The sequence below is a fragment of the Nansenia antarctica genome (assembly GCF_963989245.1).
Source record: "Nansenia antarctica genome assembly, chromosome: 10".
NCBI classification, from domain to species: domain Eukaryota; kingdom Metazoa; phylum Chordata; class Actinopteri; order Argentiniformes; family Microstomatidae; genus Nansenia; species Nansenia antarctica.
In genome coordinates, this window is record NC_137680.1 from 20,340,367 (window position 1) to 20,358,248 (window position 17,882).

The 17,882-nt window shown below is 47.0% G+C and overlaps 1 protein-coding gene across 1 annotated transcript in view; it reads left to right on the forward strand.

The window, feature by feature from the left end:
* triob (trio Rho guanine nucleotide exchange factor b) overlaps positions 1 to 15,197 on the forward strand; it is a 111,223-nt gene extending 96,026 nt beyond the window's left edge. The window contains exons 37-56 of the mRNA XM_080541058.1: positions 367 to 515; positions 668 to 734; positions 1,092 to 1,195; positions 1,294 to 1,363; positions 1,482 to 1,571; positions 1,896 to 1,988; positions 2,369 to 2,419; positions 2,592 to 2,669; positions 3,162 to 3,353; positions 4,227 to 4,404; positions 4,627 to 5,471; positions 7,571 to 7,818; positions 8,325 to 8,463; positions 8,599 to 8,626; positions 9,608 to 9,770; positions 12,815 to 12,936; positions 13,107 to 13,185; positions 13,531 to 13,731; positions 14,104 to 14,242; positions 14,430 to 15,197. Of these exons, the coding sequence (XP_080397184.1) occupies positions 367 to 515; positions 668 to 734; positions 1,092 to 1,195; positions 1,294 to 1,363; positions 1,482 to 1,571; positions 1,896 to 1,988; positions 2,369 to 2,419; positions 2,592 to 2,669; positions 3,162 to 3,353; positions 4,227 to 4,404; positions 4,627 to 5,471; positions 7,571 to 7,818; positions 8,325 to 8,463; positions 8,599 to 8,626; positions 9,608 to 9,770; positions 12,815 to 12,936; positions 13,107 to 13,185; positions 13,531 to 13,731; positions 14,104 to 14,242; positions 14,430 to 15,014 (3,621 nt within the window). The 3' untranslated portion in view covers positions 15,015 to 15,197. The remainder of the gene's footprint in view (positions 1 to 366; positions 516 to 667; positions 735 to 1,091; positions 1,196 to 1,293; positions 1,364 to 1,481; positions 1,572 to 1,895; positions 1,989 to 2,368; positions 2,420 to 2,591; positions 2,670 to 3,161; positions 3,354 to 4,226; positions 4,405 to 4,626; positions 5,472 to 7,570; positions 7,819 to 8,324; positions 8,464 to 8,598; positions 8,627 to 9,607; positions 9,771 to 12,814; positions 12,937 to 13,106; positions 13,186 to 13,530; positions 13,732 to 14,103; positions 14,243 to 14,429) is intronic.
* Positions 15,198 to 17,882: the final 2,685 nt, after the last annotated feature.

The window sequence follows — 17,882 nt, forward strand, 5'->3', positions numbered from 1 at the left end:
AGTCGTCTGTTAAGGGAGGATGTGAATCACCACACCGGCTGCCTCTCTGCATAAGGCCTGGCCACACACACACACACACACACACACACACACACACATACACACACACACACACACGGTGGAATGTAAAAGATTGTGTCACGTCCTCCTACTATGTAGTGAACATGTGTGTAGGGTCATCATCGCTCTCTCTCTGTCTCTCTCTCTCTCTCTCTCTCTGTCTCTCTCTGTCTCTCTCTTTCTCTCTGTCTCTCTCTCTCTCTCTCCCTCTCTCTCTCTCTGTCTCTCTGTCTCTCTCTCTCTCTGTCTCTCTCTCTGTCTCTCTCTCTGTCTCTCACTCTCTCTCTCTCTCTCTCTCCCTGGCAGTCCCTGGAGGACCGTCCCAGCTCTCTCTCGGTGGACCAGGGTGACAGCAGCAGCCCCTCTCTCAACCCCTCGGACAACTCCCTCCTGTCCTCCTCCTCGCCCATCGACGAGATGGACGAGCGCCGGTCTGGCTTTCTCAAGAGACGCCAGTGAGTTTGGTTTCACAATCTCGTCCCCCCCACACACTCTGTCTGGGGACTGTCTGCCCCCATTATTACCATGTAGTTCAATGTGCTGGGTTCTTATGACTGGGCCTAATTAACCTCTTATTCTCTGTCTCTCCCTCTGTCTCTCCCATCAGCTATGTCTTACTGGAGCTGGTGGAGACGGAGCGGGATTACGTGAGAGACCTGGGTTCAGTGGTGGAGGTGAGATGGGATTTCAAGGTTGGGTCAGAAAGGTTCAAGTGCCTGGAAACTTAGAAAGTCATCATACCCCCTTCACTTGTGCCACATTTTTGTTGTTGTCGTGTGTTATAGACTTATGAGGTATTTCTGTGTTTTTATATTTGAATACATTTCTAAAAGCTTTGTTTTCACTTTGTCACGACGGGGTATTGTGTGTGGATTTGTTATTTCATCCGTTTTAAAACGAGTCTATAACACAACCAAATGTGGGGAAAAAGGGAAGGGGTGTGATGACTTTCTATAGGCACTGTGTAACAGTAGCGTTGTATTAGCACCGCACGTGCGTCTGTGGTCACCTGACTGTCTCGTCTGCTCCAGGGCTACATCAGTAAGATGAGAGAGGATGGCGTGCCGGACGACATGAGGGGAAAAGACAAGATAGTGTTCGGAAACATCCACCAGATCTACGACTGGCACAAGGAGTACGCTAACGATGCTACCTAGCATATGCTAATTAGAAAATATCCCACTACCCCTTGGTTTCCTTTTCCTCACGTTTATTGTTTCCGTTGGTCCACAGCTTCTTCCTGGCAGAGCTGGAAAAGTGCCTAGAGGACCCTGACAGGCTGGCACCCCTGTTCGTCAAACAAGTGAGAGAGATTTCCCTAACCGTAACAATCCCATTGGCTAGGACAATGTCGTCAGTTTTGCTGAATGTTTACTGCCGGTGGTGAAAATGCTCACCGCCTCCCCCTGTGGTCACTACAGGAACGGCGGCTACACATGTACATAGTGTACTGCCAGAACAAAGCCAAGTCGGAGCACATTGTGTCTGAGTATATAGACACTTACTTCGAGGTAAGTGTCCTTTTTTCCCCCGACCTCCCTATAAGTGGTTTTATCAGTCAAGTCTTTTTTTCTTTTTTTTTATGTTTTATTCATTATAGTCTCTCTTATTATTGTTCATTTTTGTTTTCCACCACAGTCACCTATCAACAAGGAACCACTTGTATTCTTTTTTTCTTCTATTTTGTTATTTGTCTATATTCATTTTTCTGTTCATATTATTTCTCTTAACGATTGTATTCTCCTCTCCTATTTTAGTCTTTATATAATAATATATGGATTATAATAAGGTGTTTCTTACGAGAGCCTCACAGCGTGGTTTTCTGTGGTTGTCAGGAGCTGAAGCAGTGTCTCGGTCACAGACTCCAGATCACGGACCTGCTCATCAAGCCTGTCCAGCGCATCATGAAGTACCAGCTCCTACTGAAGGTCCGTACGCTCTACGTCTGTCATCTAGGTTTGGCTGCTAATCGTGAGCTTAGAATTATACGGTTCTATCTCCGTTTAGGGTAGTTCAGAGATATTGAGCGTCAAAGTTTTTACATTCCATTATGTTCTGTGAGATGGAACCTTTGTATTTTATTAATTACTAACTCAAAAATGTCAACATTTTAAAAAATAACACCACACAGGCATTAATAAACACCTAATGGATAAAAAAAAAGACAAAAATGGAGATCTAACGTCACGTAATGCCAGTTAACGCTGCATACGGTATTTCCACGGCCTCGTGCGTTTCGAATAAACGTATCGAAGAGTGAATCTTTCTTGTTCCGTTATTTTGAAGTGATTGACTTCCTCTTTTTCAGGATTTCCTCAAATTTTCCAAAAAGGCTGCAGTTGACACTGTGGAGCTGGAGGTAAGATCTGTCGTGTGGCTTTGTGGTTTCGAGGTGAAAGAAGGACAGATGAATGTGCACATCTCTCAGGGGGGGGGGATTAGATTTAGAAGCATTTTGTCCACTATGACCAGTTCTCTTTCTCTAAAACTCACAAATCTTTTTTTTGGGGCGGGGGGTTTGTTTACCTCAGAGAGCCGTGGAGGTCATGTGTGTCGTGCCCAAAAGATGCAACGACATGATGAACGTCGGACGGCTCCAAGGCTTTGACGTAAGACCCTCGTGTTCTCTCTCTCTCTCCTTCGGTGCGGAATATTTCAAGTTCGTCTGGATCGTTGCCGGGTCAGACAGGAGGGAAAGCTCTTGTTTAGAAGGTCACAAATTGACCATAATAGCCAGGCCTGAATTAGATTTTTCCTGCTCAGGTCACATGATTGTAGACTGGACGGGGATGCAATTTTTTTCTTCAGTTTTGTCTCTTGTCTCTGTTTCGGCTCATTTCATTGAGTGACTCAAGTTGACTCAAGAATCGTATTTAATAATAATAATAATAATAATAATAATAATAATAATAACGATTTATATAGCGCCTTTCATAAAACCCAAGGAGGCTTTACGATTCGAATGGAAATGGTCAGACAGACAAAACCGAAAACAAACGAAACAAAACAGAAACAGTGACTAGGGGCCAAAGGCCTTGGTGAACAGATGGGTTTTGAGGGCTCTCATATTGACTCATGGGCACCCTTCATTTCCCTCCCAGGGGAAGATCGTTGCCCAGGGCCGGCTGCTCCTCCAGGACACCTTCATGGTGTCAGACCAGGACGGGGGGCTCCTGACCAGGATGAAGGAGAGGAGGGTCTTCCTCTTTGAACAGATCGTCATCTTCAGTGAGCCCCTGGACAAGAAGAAAGGCTACTCCCAGCCTGGGTACCTCTACAAGAACAGCGTCAAGGTATAATAATAATAATAATAATAACAATAATAATAATAATAATAATAACAATAATAATAATAATACATTAGACTTATATAGCGCTTTTCTAGACACTCAAAGACGCTTTACAAACTAAAAAAGATCGAGTAGTAATAATAAAAAGAAACAAGAAATAAATAAAATAATGTATAGGGGTCTAATTAATTTTTAGATTACTAAATCTAAGTCTAGGTGTCTTTGTAGGACAATCTACTCTGGATACTGCAATCACACCTAGATTTCGGACGGAGAAGCGGCGAACAAGCAACGCCAGCGTCCTCTCTCGACTGGCTTTTTTTGGAAAAGTGAAAAGTCTTACGAGTATGATCAATGTAATGTTAGCTTGCTACCTCTAAACATGGATTTGGCTGGGCATAAATTAATTAATTTGAGGTGGTAAACACAGTCTGCATAGACATAGCGCATTGCCGTGTAACACTAGAACAGCCATGGGTGGCGTTATTTTGACCCTGTGAGTAAAATAGCTTTTATATCTTTGCACCTTTCAAATTTCAGGACCCCCCCCCCCTTTTCATGACTTTTCCTAGATATGTGCATTCTACCACCCAGTATCCTTACATTTTCAAAATCACATCACGATAAGCTAGTAGAAAGCTAGTAGAAAGCTACATTTTTGCAGTTTTTCTGTCTAGGAGGCAGGCTCATTTACAAGCCTGCCAACTAGTGGTCGTAGCAGCTTTCCATTCTAAAGACTAAAGGCTCTTATAGTAGGTCAAAAAGGCACAGCTGTTCTAGTGGTAAGGGTCCTACTCTGACCAGACTCACAGCCCCCCTCCTCTCCCCTGTTTCTCCCCTCCTCTCCCCGGTCTCTCTCTGTGCGTATACATACAGGTCAGCTGGCTAGGCCTAGAGGAGAGCGCCGACGACCCCTGTAAGTTCACCCTGACCTCCAGGTCGTCCAGCGGCGGCGTGGAGACCTACGTGATGCACTGTGCCAACCCGGGAGTGAGCCAGATGTGGGTCCACCAAGTCAGCCAGATCCTGGAGAACCAGCGCAACTTCCTCAATGGTAAAAAAAAAAAAGACTCTGGCAGTCTTTGAAATGTTTCTGAAATGTTTGTTTCATGGTTTGATGGGGTTTATTTGTAGTGCTGAATTTCTCTCTCTCTCTCTTCCTCCCTCGCTCTCCCTCCCTCTCTCTATCTCTCCCTCTCTCTCTCTCCCTCTCTCCATCTCTCTCTCCCTTTCCCCCTCTCTCTCCCTCTCCCTCCCTCCCTCTCTCTCCACACAGCACTGACGTCGCCTATCGAGTACCAGAGGAACCACGTGGGGGCCGGTGGGCCAGGCGGCCCCCCCAGCAGCAGCAGCAGCAGCAGTGGTCTGGCGGGGGGGGGCAGCAGCTCCGGCATGGCGGGGGGGGGCCCCGGGACTAACTCCCTGTGTGCCCCCGGCCGCTCCCGACCCTCCCGCATCCCCCAGCCCTCCTCCCGCATCCCCCAGCCTGTCCACCACCACCACCCCCCCGGCCCCGAAGGGGGGCCTGACAGGACAGCAGGTACGTGGTCCTCCCGCCAGCCCTCCACCTCCACCTCCACCTCCACCTCCTCCTCCTCCTCCCAGCCCCCCATCCTCCCAGCCCCTGCAGAGGGGTCACCAGAGCATATGGACGTCCCCAAGATGAGAATGCTGGAGGGGGGGGGGGGGGCCCGTAGCGGGAGCGTGAGCAAGTCTTCGGCCGGCGGCGGCGAGGGGGGGGGCCCCAGGGAGGGGGGGCCCGAGGACGCCCAGACGCCCCCCATCCCGCGCATGGCTGTGGCTCCTCTGAACCTCGCCAAGCCCCGCGTGGGGACGGTGTCTCCCATGACCTCCCCCATGTCCCCCGGGGCGTTCACCCCAGGCAGCACCCCGGCCCAGAAAGGCGGCGGTGGCGGCGGCTCCTCTTACTGGCCCACCGTGCCAGCCCCCTCCCCAGCCAGCAGGCCTGGCTCCTTCTCCTACCCCAGCGATAGCGGGGGGGACTCCCTGGGTCGCCAGAGCCACAGCCACCGCCACTCCACCCACAGCAAGGACATAGACCGCATGAGCACCTGCTCTTCCACCAGCGAGCAGTCCATACAGTCCACCCAGAGCAACGGGGTAAGAGCCCTACCTGAGTCCCAGGCTTCTGTTCCCGGCCTAGTCTCCTACTAACTAACACCTTTACTGGCTGACCAGCCGTGGTCCCTGGGTCTGAGAATGGCAACGTCTACTGCTTAGGAACACAAGACTACTAAAATATCAAAGCACTTGACTCTAACTTGGTAGTCGTGTGAGTTTTCGGCCTTCCGGCTCTTTCAGACTTTCAACTAACAACTGTGTGTGTTCGGCTGTCACAGCACCTAACTGCTGCAGTTAACCAAGCTTGCTGTATGTTGATGGTCTCTCTTCTGGTAAGTGTTTCTAGAAGGACCCTTTGCTACTGCTTGCTTCTGTCGTTCAACTGCATATAATTGCAATTAACTAAATACTAACATTTTCTAGAGGGGAAAGGTTTTACGTTTTTTGAACATTTGCTTCAGGCAACTCATGTTCAACTCATTGTTCATCTTCTTTCTCTTGCTTTGATCGTTCTGCTTCCCTTCTTTTCTTGTTCCTGGGAGCCTGACATAATCTTGTTGTGGCTGTCTTTGCCTTGCTTGCCCTGAGTAGATTTGACTCGACCCAAATGCATTTGGCATCTCGTTTCCAACCTTTTCCAGGCACCTCGCCAGCCCTTTCTGACTCTGAGAGACACCCGCTACCGTCTACCTATTTCCTCTGACTCCTGAATATCCTGTCTTTGCTTTCTCTTTGTTCCAAACACATCAGAATGTCTGATGTGTTCAGGTGTGTTGAAGAAACAAGGTTGTGGTTGCTATGGCTTTCCTCACTTTGTCTGTGCCACCTTCCTGAGGTGATGAATGCTTTCTAACCATTCATTCACTGTGCATGGGGCTAATATTATCACATAATAATATTAGCAAATTAACAACAACCGAAGTTCTCTGTAATGACATATCTATCAAATCAATCATATTTGATTTGTTTAGCACTTTTTTAGAGTCACATTACTCTTAACAAAGGATGTTTGATATAAGTGTGCCTGCTGTCGTGTGTGTGGTGCGTGTGTTGTGTATGACCTTACTGACCCCCTCCTCTCTCCTCCCTGCCTCTCTCCTCTCCTCTCCTCCCTGCACTCTCTCCTCTCCTCCCTGCCCTCTCTCCTCTCCTCCCTGCCTCTCTCCTCTCCTCCCTGCCCTCTCTCCTCTCCTCCCTGCCTCTCTCCTCTCCTCCCTGCCCTCTCTCCTCTCCTCCCTGCACTCTCTCCTCTCCTCCCTGCCTCTCTCCTCTCCTCCCTGCCCTCTCTCCTCTCCTCCCTGCCCTCTCTCCTCTCCTCCCTGCACTCTCTCCTCTCCTCCCTGCCTCTCTCCTCTCCTCCCTGCACTCTCTCCTCTCCTCCCTGCCCTCTCTCCTCTCCTCCCTGCACTCTCTCCTCTCCTCCCTGCCTCTCTCCTCCCTGCACTCTCTCCTTTCCTCCCTGCCCTCTCTCCTCTCCTCCCTGCCCTCTCTCCTCTCCTCCCTGCCTCTCTCCTCTCCTCCCTGCCCTCTCTCCTCTCCTCCCTGTCTCTCTCCTCTCCTCCCTGCCCTCTCTCCTCTCCTCCCTGCCCTCTCTCCTCTCCTCCCTGCCTCCCCTCTCCTCCCTGCCCTCTCTCCTCTCCTCCCTGCCTCTCCTCTCCTCCCTGCACTCTCTCCTCTCCTCCCTGCCTCTCTCCTCTCCTCCCTGCCTCTCTCCTCTCCTCCCTGCCCTCTCTCCTCTCCTCCCTGCCCTCTCTCCTCTCCTCCCTGCACTCTCTCCTCTCCTCCCTGCCTCTCTCCTCTCTCCTCTCCTCCCTGCCCTCTCTCCTCTCCTCCCTGTCTCTCTCCTCTCCTCCCTGCCCTCTCTCCTCTCCTCCCTGTCTCTCTCCTCTCCCCCCTGCCCTCTCTCCTCTCCTCCCTGCCTCTCTCCTCTCCTCCCTGTCTCTCTCCTGTCCCACTGACCCCCCTCTCCTCCCTGCCTCTCTCCTCTCCTCTCCTCCCTGCCCTCTCTCCTCTCCTCCCTGCCTCTCTCCTCTCCTCTCCTCCCTGCCCTCTCTCCTCTCCTCCCTGCCCTCTCTCCTCTCCTCCCTGCCCTCTCTCCTCTCCTCCCTGCCCTCTCCCCTCTCCTCCCTGTCCTCCAGAGTGAAAGCAGCAGCAGCAGCAGTATCTCCACCATGCTGGTGACGCAGGACTACGTGGCTCTGAAGGAGGATGAGATCAGCGTCTCCCAGGGCGAGGTGGTCCAGATGCTGGCCAGCAACCAGCAGAACATGTTTCTGGTGTTCCGCGCCGCCACCGAGCAGGGCCCGGCCGCCGAGGGCTGGATCCCCGGCTACGTGCTGGGCCACACATCCACCATCATCCCCGACCTCCCCGAGGGGACCATCAAGTAAGGACCAGCGCCCCACCTTCACCTACGCCAGCTAGGGTCAGCGGCCTAGTGCTACTTTAGAACAGACGTGCCTTTGGTGTCAAACGCCTTGGGGGGTCAAATGACCATAGTCTTTAGAATGGGAAGCTGCTATTTACACACATTAGTCGACGCGCGTGTAAATTAGCCTGCCTCCTACACAGAAAAGCTGCAAAATAGCTTTATACTAGCTTATTATCCTGAGGTGATTTTGAAAATGTAAGGATACTGGGTGGTAGAACGCACATATCTAGGAGTGCAAAGATATAAAAAAATATTTAAAAAAATAAATATATATATATATATATATATATATATATAGAGAGAGAGAGATATAGATATAAAAAATTATGACTCACCCATGGCTGTTCTAGTGTTAAAGGCTCTGACTGGATCGAACGAGGCCTAGGCGGTCCTTACTTAGAGGCGGTTATTGTAACGTTTCTGTTTGCCTTTTTCTTTTCTTTTTTCCTCCCTCTGTGTAGAAAGTCATCGTCTTGGCACACCGCCCTCCGTATAAGGAGGAAGTCTGAAAAGAGAGACAAGGAGGCCAAGAAGGAGAATAAGATGGAAAATGGCTACCGCAAATCTCAAGACAGTTTGGCTACTAAAGTTTCTGTAAAGGTACGGTAGAGTGTACTCAACAATTGCAAATATATGTACGACGATTGCCTGTTAATGTAATTCCTGTAGAAAAAAAAAGGCCTTCATACTAACACATTCAATGATGCTTTTTTCGTGTTCCTGTTTTTCTTTCAGCTTCTAAATCCCAACTACATCTATGATGGTATGTACCGCCGATTTGAGAATATATTCTATATATATTCTATATATTCTTCTACCGTATCTAAGTCGCATCAGTCAAAAAATGTGTAATGAAGAGGGAAAAAACATTCGCACTGGACAAGTCGCACTGGACTATAAATCGCATTTATTTAGACATTTATTTCACAAAATCCAAGACCAAGAACAGACATTTAATCTGAAAAGGCAAATTATTCAACTACACATTAGCACACAGAACAACAGGCTGAATAGGTGTCTGGTATGTTAACGTAACACATTAACAGTTATTCAACTATACAATAGCACACAGAACAACAGGCTGAATAGGTGTCCGGTATGTTAACGTAACACATTAACAGTTGTTCAGCTACACAATAGCATAAAGAAAATACCTGGGAGGCTGAATAGGCTAAATTAACATAACAAGCCAGCGAGTCCAACAAGCAAGTTCCCCAAGCTCCCAATCTCATTCCACATCACAGAATATGATATATAAATATGAATATGATTATTAATATGAATATGAATATTATATATAAATGAATTTGATATATAAGTCGCACCTGAATATAAGTCGCTGGACCAGCCAAACTATGAAAAAAAGGGTGACTTATAGTCCAGAAAATACAGTATATACTGTATATATTCTATATATTCTATATAAACCCCTCAAAAAAAGTTTGGAAACATTATTTTGGTTGATTATTCCTCCCCCACGTTTAGCTGTGTTACTCATTCCACGAATGCATGACCCTTACAAGTTGTACCGCGTTGTAAAGGTGACTAATCAGGCTTTCCAACTATATAAAATACAATACCAATTGGTATTATTAAAGGGGAGGAAGAATCGACTGAAATAACGTTTCCAAACTTTTTTTGTTTATATTCTTTTTGCTTGGGTTGATTACACGCCGGTCCAGATTGCTTTATGGCTACGTGAGGCGTGGAGCAGCTCTGATTGTGGCCTCTCTCACCCCTCCAGTGGCCCCAGAGTTCCCCCTGCCCCTGAGTGACGTGTCCTGTGACAGCGGGGAGAGTGTGACTCTCAGGTGTAAGGTCTGTGGAAGACCCAAAGCCTCCGTCACCTGGAGAGGACCTGACCAGACGCCTCTGAGCAGCGACGGACACTACAGCATCACCTACAGGTGAACATCGTCATCATAGAAACAAAAGCTCTGCCCCCCGGGGACTCGTGCTACCTGGGGGACCTCTAGTAATTTTCTGATAATTTTGGGCGGAGGTCGTCTGTGATCTTAACACTAGAACAGCCGTGCCTTTTTTACCTACTATAAGAGCCGCCTCGGGGGGCAAATGACCATAGTCTTTACAACGGGAAGCTGCTATTTACACACAACGACCACTAGTTGGCAGACTTGTAAATTAGCCTGCCAGCTTTATACTAGCTTATCCTGATGTGATTTTGTAAAATGTAAGGATACTGGGTGGTAAAACACACATATCTAGGAAAAGTCATGAGTGGAGGGTTCTGAAATGTGTGCAAACAAAGTGCAAAGATATAAAAAGACATTTACTCACAGGGTGACGTGAGAATATTAGTCCTGTGCGAATCGGCGTCTCGGTGATTTGTGGTCGTTTGCAAGTTTTTTTTTGTTTTCTCCACGCTTTTTTTCTGCCTGATTTCCAAATCTCATGAGGTAATCCCCAAGTAATACTAGTCCCATGCAGTGTTTCCCCAAGGTTTGCTGCCTTGGGGGGGTGGCCCCCTGGACGCTGGTATGTCGCAGGGTCTTACCCCCCCCCCCCCAGGGGGTAAGACCCTGCGACATACCAGCGTCATGTCCAGGGGGTGTACTAACTTGTACATTAAGCCGCCTCACGCTACGGAAACAGGAGATAGGCTCCTGCCCTATGGGCCATTAGGCTCGAGAACCATCGGTTCTCAAGGCTACTTACTTATGTGGTCTTGACTACCTGTCCACTTTCTCACCTGGTTCTTGCGCTCTCTCTCTCTGGTGCACCATCCTGCTCTCTCTCCTTCTCTCCTTCTCTCCCTCTCTATCCTCCTCTCTCCCTCTTTTGCTGTCAACCAAAAGGCAAACATAACAACCAGAGTATTTATAATCTAATAAGAGGTATAAATTGATCCATATCAATTCATAACATAATTATAATTGAATATTGGATTGCTGTGGGCAATGCAGTCAGATAATGTCATTTTGACATTACTCTCTCACCTGAAAATAAATCGTATGTCCAACTATAAAAAACAGAGTGAGATTTTGTGTTTTTCTCCCACCCAATTATTTGTGCTAGTTTCCTGCAATTTGACATACTTAACCACAACATTCACACCTCCCACCCTAACCTAAGTATAACAACCATGTCACTGTTGGTGGTGAGGGTGTTGACCACTTCTCTTAAAAATACATACATTGCGTGTATGTGAGTCGAAGGAATTGCAGCTCACAGACAAGTTTATTTCGTGCAAAAAACCTTGTGATAATAAACAATTTGCAGTTTGAAAGTACCAGTAGGCTACCAGATATGATGTTGTATGCACATACTGGCTACGTTCTTACATGCAGCTCGCGTGAACACAGATTCTTCCATCAGCGCCTTCCGCATCGATTGCAGACTCAAGTTAACGCACGTGCAGAAAGATGCAAGTTTCCAGTCAGATGGATTTTTATTTTTTTAACCCCAAATATATATATTTTTTAACCCAAATCAACATAACAGGGGGTAATTTCCGTAGGACATTTTCTCTTATCTTTTTGACTCCAGGACCCAAGATAATGAATGTGATGTTCAAAATTGGTGAAGTGTCCCTTTAACCAAACCTTTCACCCTAACCTCAGGAGTGGAAGTCCCAGAGAGGCAGGGGGCTTTTTTGTGAGCGTGTGTGAGATAAACAGCCAAGACAGGATACGTACAGGCGAGGCCGACTGACGGTAGAACTAGCATACTTAACCACAACATTCACACCTCCCATCCTAACCGAAGTATAACAACGATGTCACCGTTGGTGATGAGGGTGTTGACCACTTCTCTTAAAAATACATACATTGCGTGTATGTGAGTCGAAGGAATTGCTGCTCACAGAGAAGTTTATTTCATCAAGTTAACGCGCGTGCAGAAAGATGCCACGAAACTCAGGTCCAGTAGCTTTCTTTCAAGGAATTTCAAAAAGTCCCGTAAAACAATTGTTATTTCTCGCCGTGAGAAATAGAGGTGCGGCGTGAGAACTGGTTGAGATGCGTGAGTCTCACGGCCAAAGCGTGAGACTTGGCAGCTCTGTTTTACACTCTGTACACTCTGTTTTACGCTCTGTATTTTACATACCATGGAACTATAATCAGACACTTTCTCGTCACAATAATAACGACCAATTTGAACCAACTTGCTCTGTTAGAACACTCAGCAATTATATTTGCTAACATTTCAACTTGCTTACTTTCCATCTGCAGACATCTCACCCTGCAAAAACTCTCTCGCGTCGCGCGCGCACACTCGGGCACAATCTTGTACGCGAGTGTGCGAGTGTGTCCAGTGCGAAGCGAAGTATGGAGATAGGTTTGGCTATGCAAGACTACTGGCGGACTAACGTTACCAACGAGCCCATGGGCTTGCCACTCGCCAGATTCGGGTTGGGTGCATTTAAAAAAGCGGATATTTTAGCCTACTTGTCGGATGTTTGGTGTCTACGTCCGTAATAATTCCTCTTTCTTGGGGAGGCGGGGGGTTCCGTTGGGGGGGCGGCCCGCCCCCCCAAGTCAATGGTAGGGGAAACACTGCCATGCGAATAGGACTTTAAGAAATGAAAGCTGTCACAGTTCTATTCGGTTGTTAAGTCTGACGTCAAACGTGACGTTTAGCAATTTCCGGGTCCAAACCAGAAATTCCCTGCACCAGAGTACCAGTGTACTACAGCGGTAGAATGACAGTTCAATCGTTTTTTAGACTCTGATGTATTCATACAACAAGGGACACAGCACTTTCCCGTTTTCCCCATATTGTCAGCGTCTTTGAGCCTCGGAAAAGCGCTATATAAATATAATGAATTATTATTATTACTGAGGCATTTCGAAGAGAGTGCCTCAGCCAACGTTGGACCCGGAAACACGTCACGACTTAACAACCGAATTGTAAGATGACCATGTACAGTAATGCCTGGGCCTATATGTCGTTTCTTTCTGGGGGTTTAACATGGTGCTTCTCCTCTCCGTAGTGAAACTGGGGAGGCGACTCTCCGGATCATGGGTGTGTCCATGGAGGATGACGGTGTGTACACCTGCGTTGCCACCAACGTGTTGGGCACAGTGTCATCCTCTGCCAGCCTCAGGGTCTCAGGTGAGCGACCGTTACTGTGGTGTTGTGGAAGTGTTAAGTGTGTCCAGTCAATACATGGAGAAGATACTTCCCCCTTCATGTCAAATCTACTACTGGGTGTATCCACAGTAAAGCACATATGTGTGTCTGTACTTTCACTATTAATGTTGAATCCTTTACTGTTTTCCCAGGTACCTCCGATGATGGGGGTGAAGTCGTCTGGAAGAACAACTTTGAGTCGTTCTACACAGAGATTACTGAACTGGGAAGGTAAAGACCTACATACACACACACACACATGCACACGCACACGGCCCATCACAGACACACACACATACGTCTCAAAATCCCTATCGTCAAGCAAACCTCCACAAAGTCCCTCAGACCTGTGGCCTGGGGGTGGTCCAGTGGTCTAGCACCGTGGTCTACAGTGCACACACACATACCCATGTCGGCATGGGTTCGAATCCGGGCCCATGCGCTCTCTCCCTTCTTCTCCTTACTTTCCTCTCTGTCTTCACTCTTAACTGTCCAATAAAATATGAGTGGGACTGCCCCACAAAAAAAGAAAGAAATAAAAGTCCCTCAAACCTGTTTGTCCCGTGTCGTCTCCAGGGGCAGGTTCTCGGTGGCCAAGCGGTGTGACCAGAGGGGGAGCAAGCGCGCCGTGGCGGCCAAGCACGTCAACAAGAGGCTGATGCGGCGCGAGCAGGTGCAGCAGGAGCTGCGGGTCCTGCAGTGTCTGGAACACCCCCACCTGGTCGGCCTGCTGGACACCTTCGAGACGGCCACCAGCTACGTGCTAGTCCTGGAGATGTACGTAACTAACGCCCCCCCAGTCGCCCCTCTGAAACTGAATTTACAGAATTCAGTTCCCAAATTTCATTCAGTTCGATACATTTTTTGTTTATCCCCTCCCTCATGGTAGATTATGAAAGGCATTGCCATGTCGGGGAATAACATCCTCTGCATACTGTAGGTTACGAGTACAACAACAACAGCAACAACAACAACGACACCCAGACATCACATTGATTTCCCCCAGTCCTCCCCATACTGTACAGTACAGTACAGCTATCCACTGTGTTGTGCTTTGGAAGAACGTTCCAAAAGGTTCTAATGTTTCCCTGACGGTTTATGTGAACGTGCCGGTGTTGATGTTCCCCAACCCTCTGGTGCTGTCTGCAGGGCTGATCAAGGCCGTCTCCTGGACTACATTGTCAGTTGGGGAAACCTGACTGAAGAGAAGGTGGCCTTGTACCTGAGGGACATTCTAGACGCTTTACACTACCTGCATAGCTGGAGGATAGCTCACTTGGACTTGAAGGTGAGTCACTGAGACAGTTCTGGTTATGTAACCGTGTAAAAAAATCGGTTTCAAGGTTGGTTGGAACTAAGCCAGGGGCATAGGTTTCTGGGATAGAATTCAGTGATGCAACAAGCAACTGTGGTTGAATTCTACCTTCCCTTGTGTATCCCCCCCCCCGCCCGCCCGCCCCGCCCCCCTCCCCCAGCCTGAGAACGTGTTGGTAGAGCACTGCTCTGCTCAGCCCGTGGTCAAGCTGACGGACTTCGGGGACGCGGTGCAGCTCAACAGCACCCCCTACGTCCACCCCTTGCTGGGCAGCCCCGAGTTCTCGGCCCCGGAGCTGGTCCTGGGCCAGCCGGCCGCGCTGACCTCGGACCTGTGGAGCCTGGGCGTGGTCACCTACGTGGTGCTGAGCGGAGCCTCCCCCTTCCTGGACGAGAGCGTGGAGGAGACCTGCCTCAACATCTGCCGACTGGACTTCAGCTTCCCCCAGGACTACTTCCAGGGCGTGAGCCAGGCCGCCAGGGACTTCGTGTGCCTGCTGCTGCAGGGCGAGCCGGACCGACGGCCGTCCCCTGCTGCCTGCCTCCAAGAGCCCTGGCTGCAGCCCCGGGAGGGCCCCCACCTCCACCACCACCACCACCAGCAGCCCCCTCCTCCCCCCCACCCCGGGTGTCTGGACACCTCCAGACTCATCTCCTTCATCGAACGGCGCAAACACCAGAACGACGTCAGGCCCATGGCCAGTATCAAGGCCTTCCTTCAAAGCAGACTCCTCAACCGAATATGAGCGGCGGCCCCCAGAAGGACCACCGAGCCTTAAGACGCTCTGATCTCACTCTCTCTGCCACTCTGCCCACCCACCAGCGTTCCTGCTGCTGACTGCTTCCTGCGTTTGATTTGACTTCTTTTTTTAGATTTTTAGTTTCTTCCAGAGATTTCAGATACTTCCCTTCCACCCCCTCCCCCTTCCCCCCCCCCACCTTGGTAGGGATATTGGCTATATGCCTGCACAACAAGAGGAACTGTTTGAAAGTGTTTCAGACTTGAATAGCAGGGAGAACAAAGCTTTCTCAAGAGCCAGCGAGAGCAAAGCCTCGTCTTTGGACAGTGTTAAAATCAGGTTGCTTTTGGTTGAATATAAGAAAAATGTTTTTTGTAACGAGAGATTACTTTTTGTAAAGAAAATGTATAGTGAAGAAACAAAGAAATGTCTTTATTCGTACCTTTCCCGAGAACAAAGGTTATGGGTAGAATGAAAACAAAATGAATGCGACAAATGAGCGAAGCAACACTCGCCACTGGGTCATTGCTTTCAAATACTACTTCGAGAACAAGATGGAGACCAAAATGTCAGTTTTCAATAAACATACGATAGTTCAGCAAAGGCTTTGTACAGGCCTTGATTGATTGTATTGACCCAAGTTGGTATGATTATGCTATTTCAGTCAGAACTGAGCAAAGAAACAAACAAACAATAACAAGTGATCGCATTATTTGAGAAGCTCTTCAAATTTCTGATACATCCGCCTTACTTTGTAAATAAAGTGTTCCTGCCTTCATTTTCATTTGAAGAATTTGTCACAAACGCTGTTTCACTAGCTGAGTAGTAAGTCTGCCAATGGAAGAGTGGTGTAATGAGGATTCCTCCTCTTTATACCAGTCAAATGACTCAACCCTCACTACTAAAATTGCTACTATAAATGCACTCGTATTTTGCGTCAATTCTCATGTGCAATGTTGCAGCTTTAACATTTATGCAACTATTTATGAAGACTTGTGTTGTACCCGTAATCTAAAAAGGCATGTACCTGGTACTGCAATAGATGTCTGTATTGTGTTACTCTTTTCTGTATTAAGTTCAGTATTAATATCTTGAAACCTAAATGCTGGTTTCAGAAATAATGTAAAAACAAAACAAAAACAAATGTGTATCTATATAGGCACTTATGCTTTCAGTTTGTCATTGTTCTTTTTTTCCGTAACTATACCAAAGTTAACCGTGCTCTCTCTCTCTCTTTAAACGTGTTATAATTGTATCATGTTAAGTTATGAAAACCATGCTGAACCTAGAAATGGCTGTTTACATTGGTTCAACGTGGCTTTATTTATTAACGTTGTAAGAATTGTTTAGTGGTTATTACTGCATATCTAATTAACATTTCAAACATTTCTCTTTTCAAGCTGTGCTCAAAGTGGTGATTGCCGTGTACGTTTGTTAGGCTTTTTAAGTTATGTATATAGATATGTGTTGCAATTTATCAGCATATTGGTTTAACTTATGATGAACTTGGACAACATCCTTGCCAAGCCTTTGGTCTGACAAACTGTCCAGAACTTGTATCAATATTACAATAATTGTAACAAGGAAGTTGCAACACTATTACACTGACCTTCATCGGAGAGCGACCTTGAGCGGTTTTCAGTGAGTGAATGAATCATTGTGTGTTTAAGCTGATGTTAAAGTGCCAGTCAGTCAATAGTTCTGGAGAGGCGAAGGAAGCAGCTGTTTTTTCTTTTTAAAGCTTGAAAAGGTTATGAAAATGTCCTGTTTATGTCAGAGAAGTGATCCAATGAATGAATCTGTTTGCCTGTACAGGCCCATTCCGTGTCCTCTTATTTATTCATGTGTAAAGCTGTACAGACATGGACAGACATGGGAACCTGGATGTAACCTCATCATATTTTATACATACAATGTCATTTTGAATGTTATGACTTATTTTTACTTTTGCATGTATATTTCTTTGTACAGAAAGTGTGTTGACACATTATGTGCTGTAAATATTTTATTTTGTCCTCAGTTATTTTGCCATTAAACGTATGGAACATAACCGTGGCATCGTTGCTTCTTTTTGTGTGTACAGTACACTTCCTGCTTAATACACTTTCATTTCAAGTCAATTGTGGGAAGCTTCAACTTTATTAGTTAAAAAACACCTTTGATGATGTACTGTGATAACAAATACGGAGAACCTTGCACCAATTGCACTGAGGTGTAAAGAGCATAGCAACACCTACTAGCTGGAAGAAATCTGAGGTAGATCTCTATCCATGATAAACAGCCATCAAACCAGCAACAAACTCATCTGTGATCTTATCTCAGGATGCAGATGTTGTGCACTCAACCTTAGTTGCAAAACAGGTTATATTATACTCCAGTACAAAAACACTCACTGACTGTTCTTTTGTCACTTTTACAGAAGTCCTACAACTCTGGTTGCAATTGTGTTTTTTAGGCTGATTATTACAGACTGCTGTGACTTAACTATGAAGAATGATGCCAGCTAAATCTCATCAGAGATAACAACTATGAATGAATGAATGAATGAATCGTTTAATGACCACGTGACCTAGGTCGGTGGAATTTGTTTTCGGTACAGCTCAATACAGCAGTGTCAAAAAAATAAATAAATAAAAAATAAACATACACACATTGCACATAACTATCACATGGACATGAACACACATAACCACAAGACAAAAACATATTTACAATCTCCCTCAAAGTGCATGTTGGCAACTACAGTAACTACAGAAGCTGTTCACATTCAAAAACCAAATAGTGGTCCTCTGTGGCTCAGTTGGTAGAGCATGAAGCTAACAACACATAGGTTGTGGGTTCGATTTCTGCTGGGACCATATAGTGATGTATACA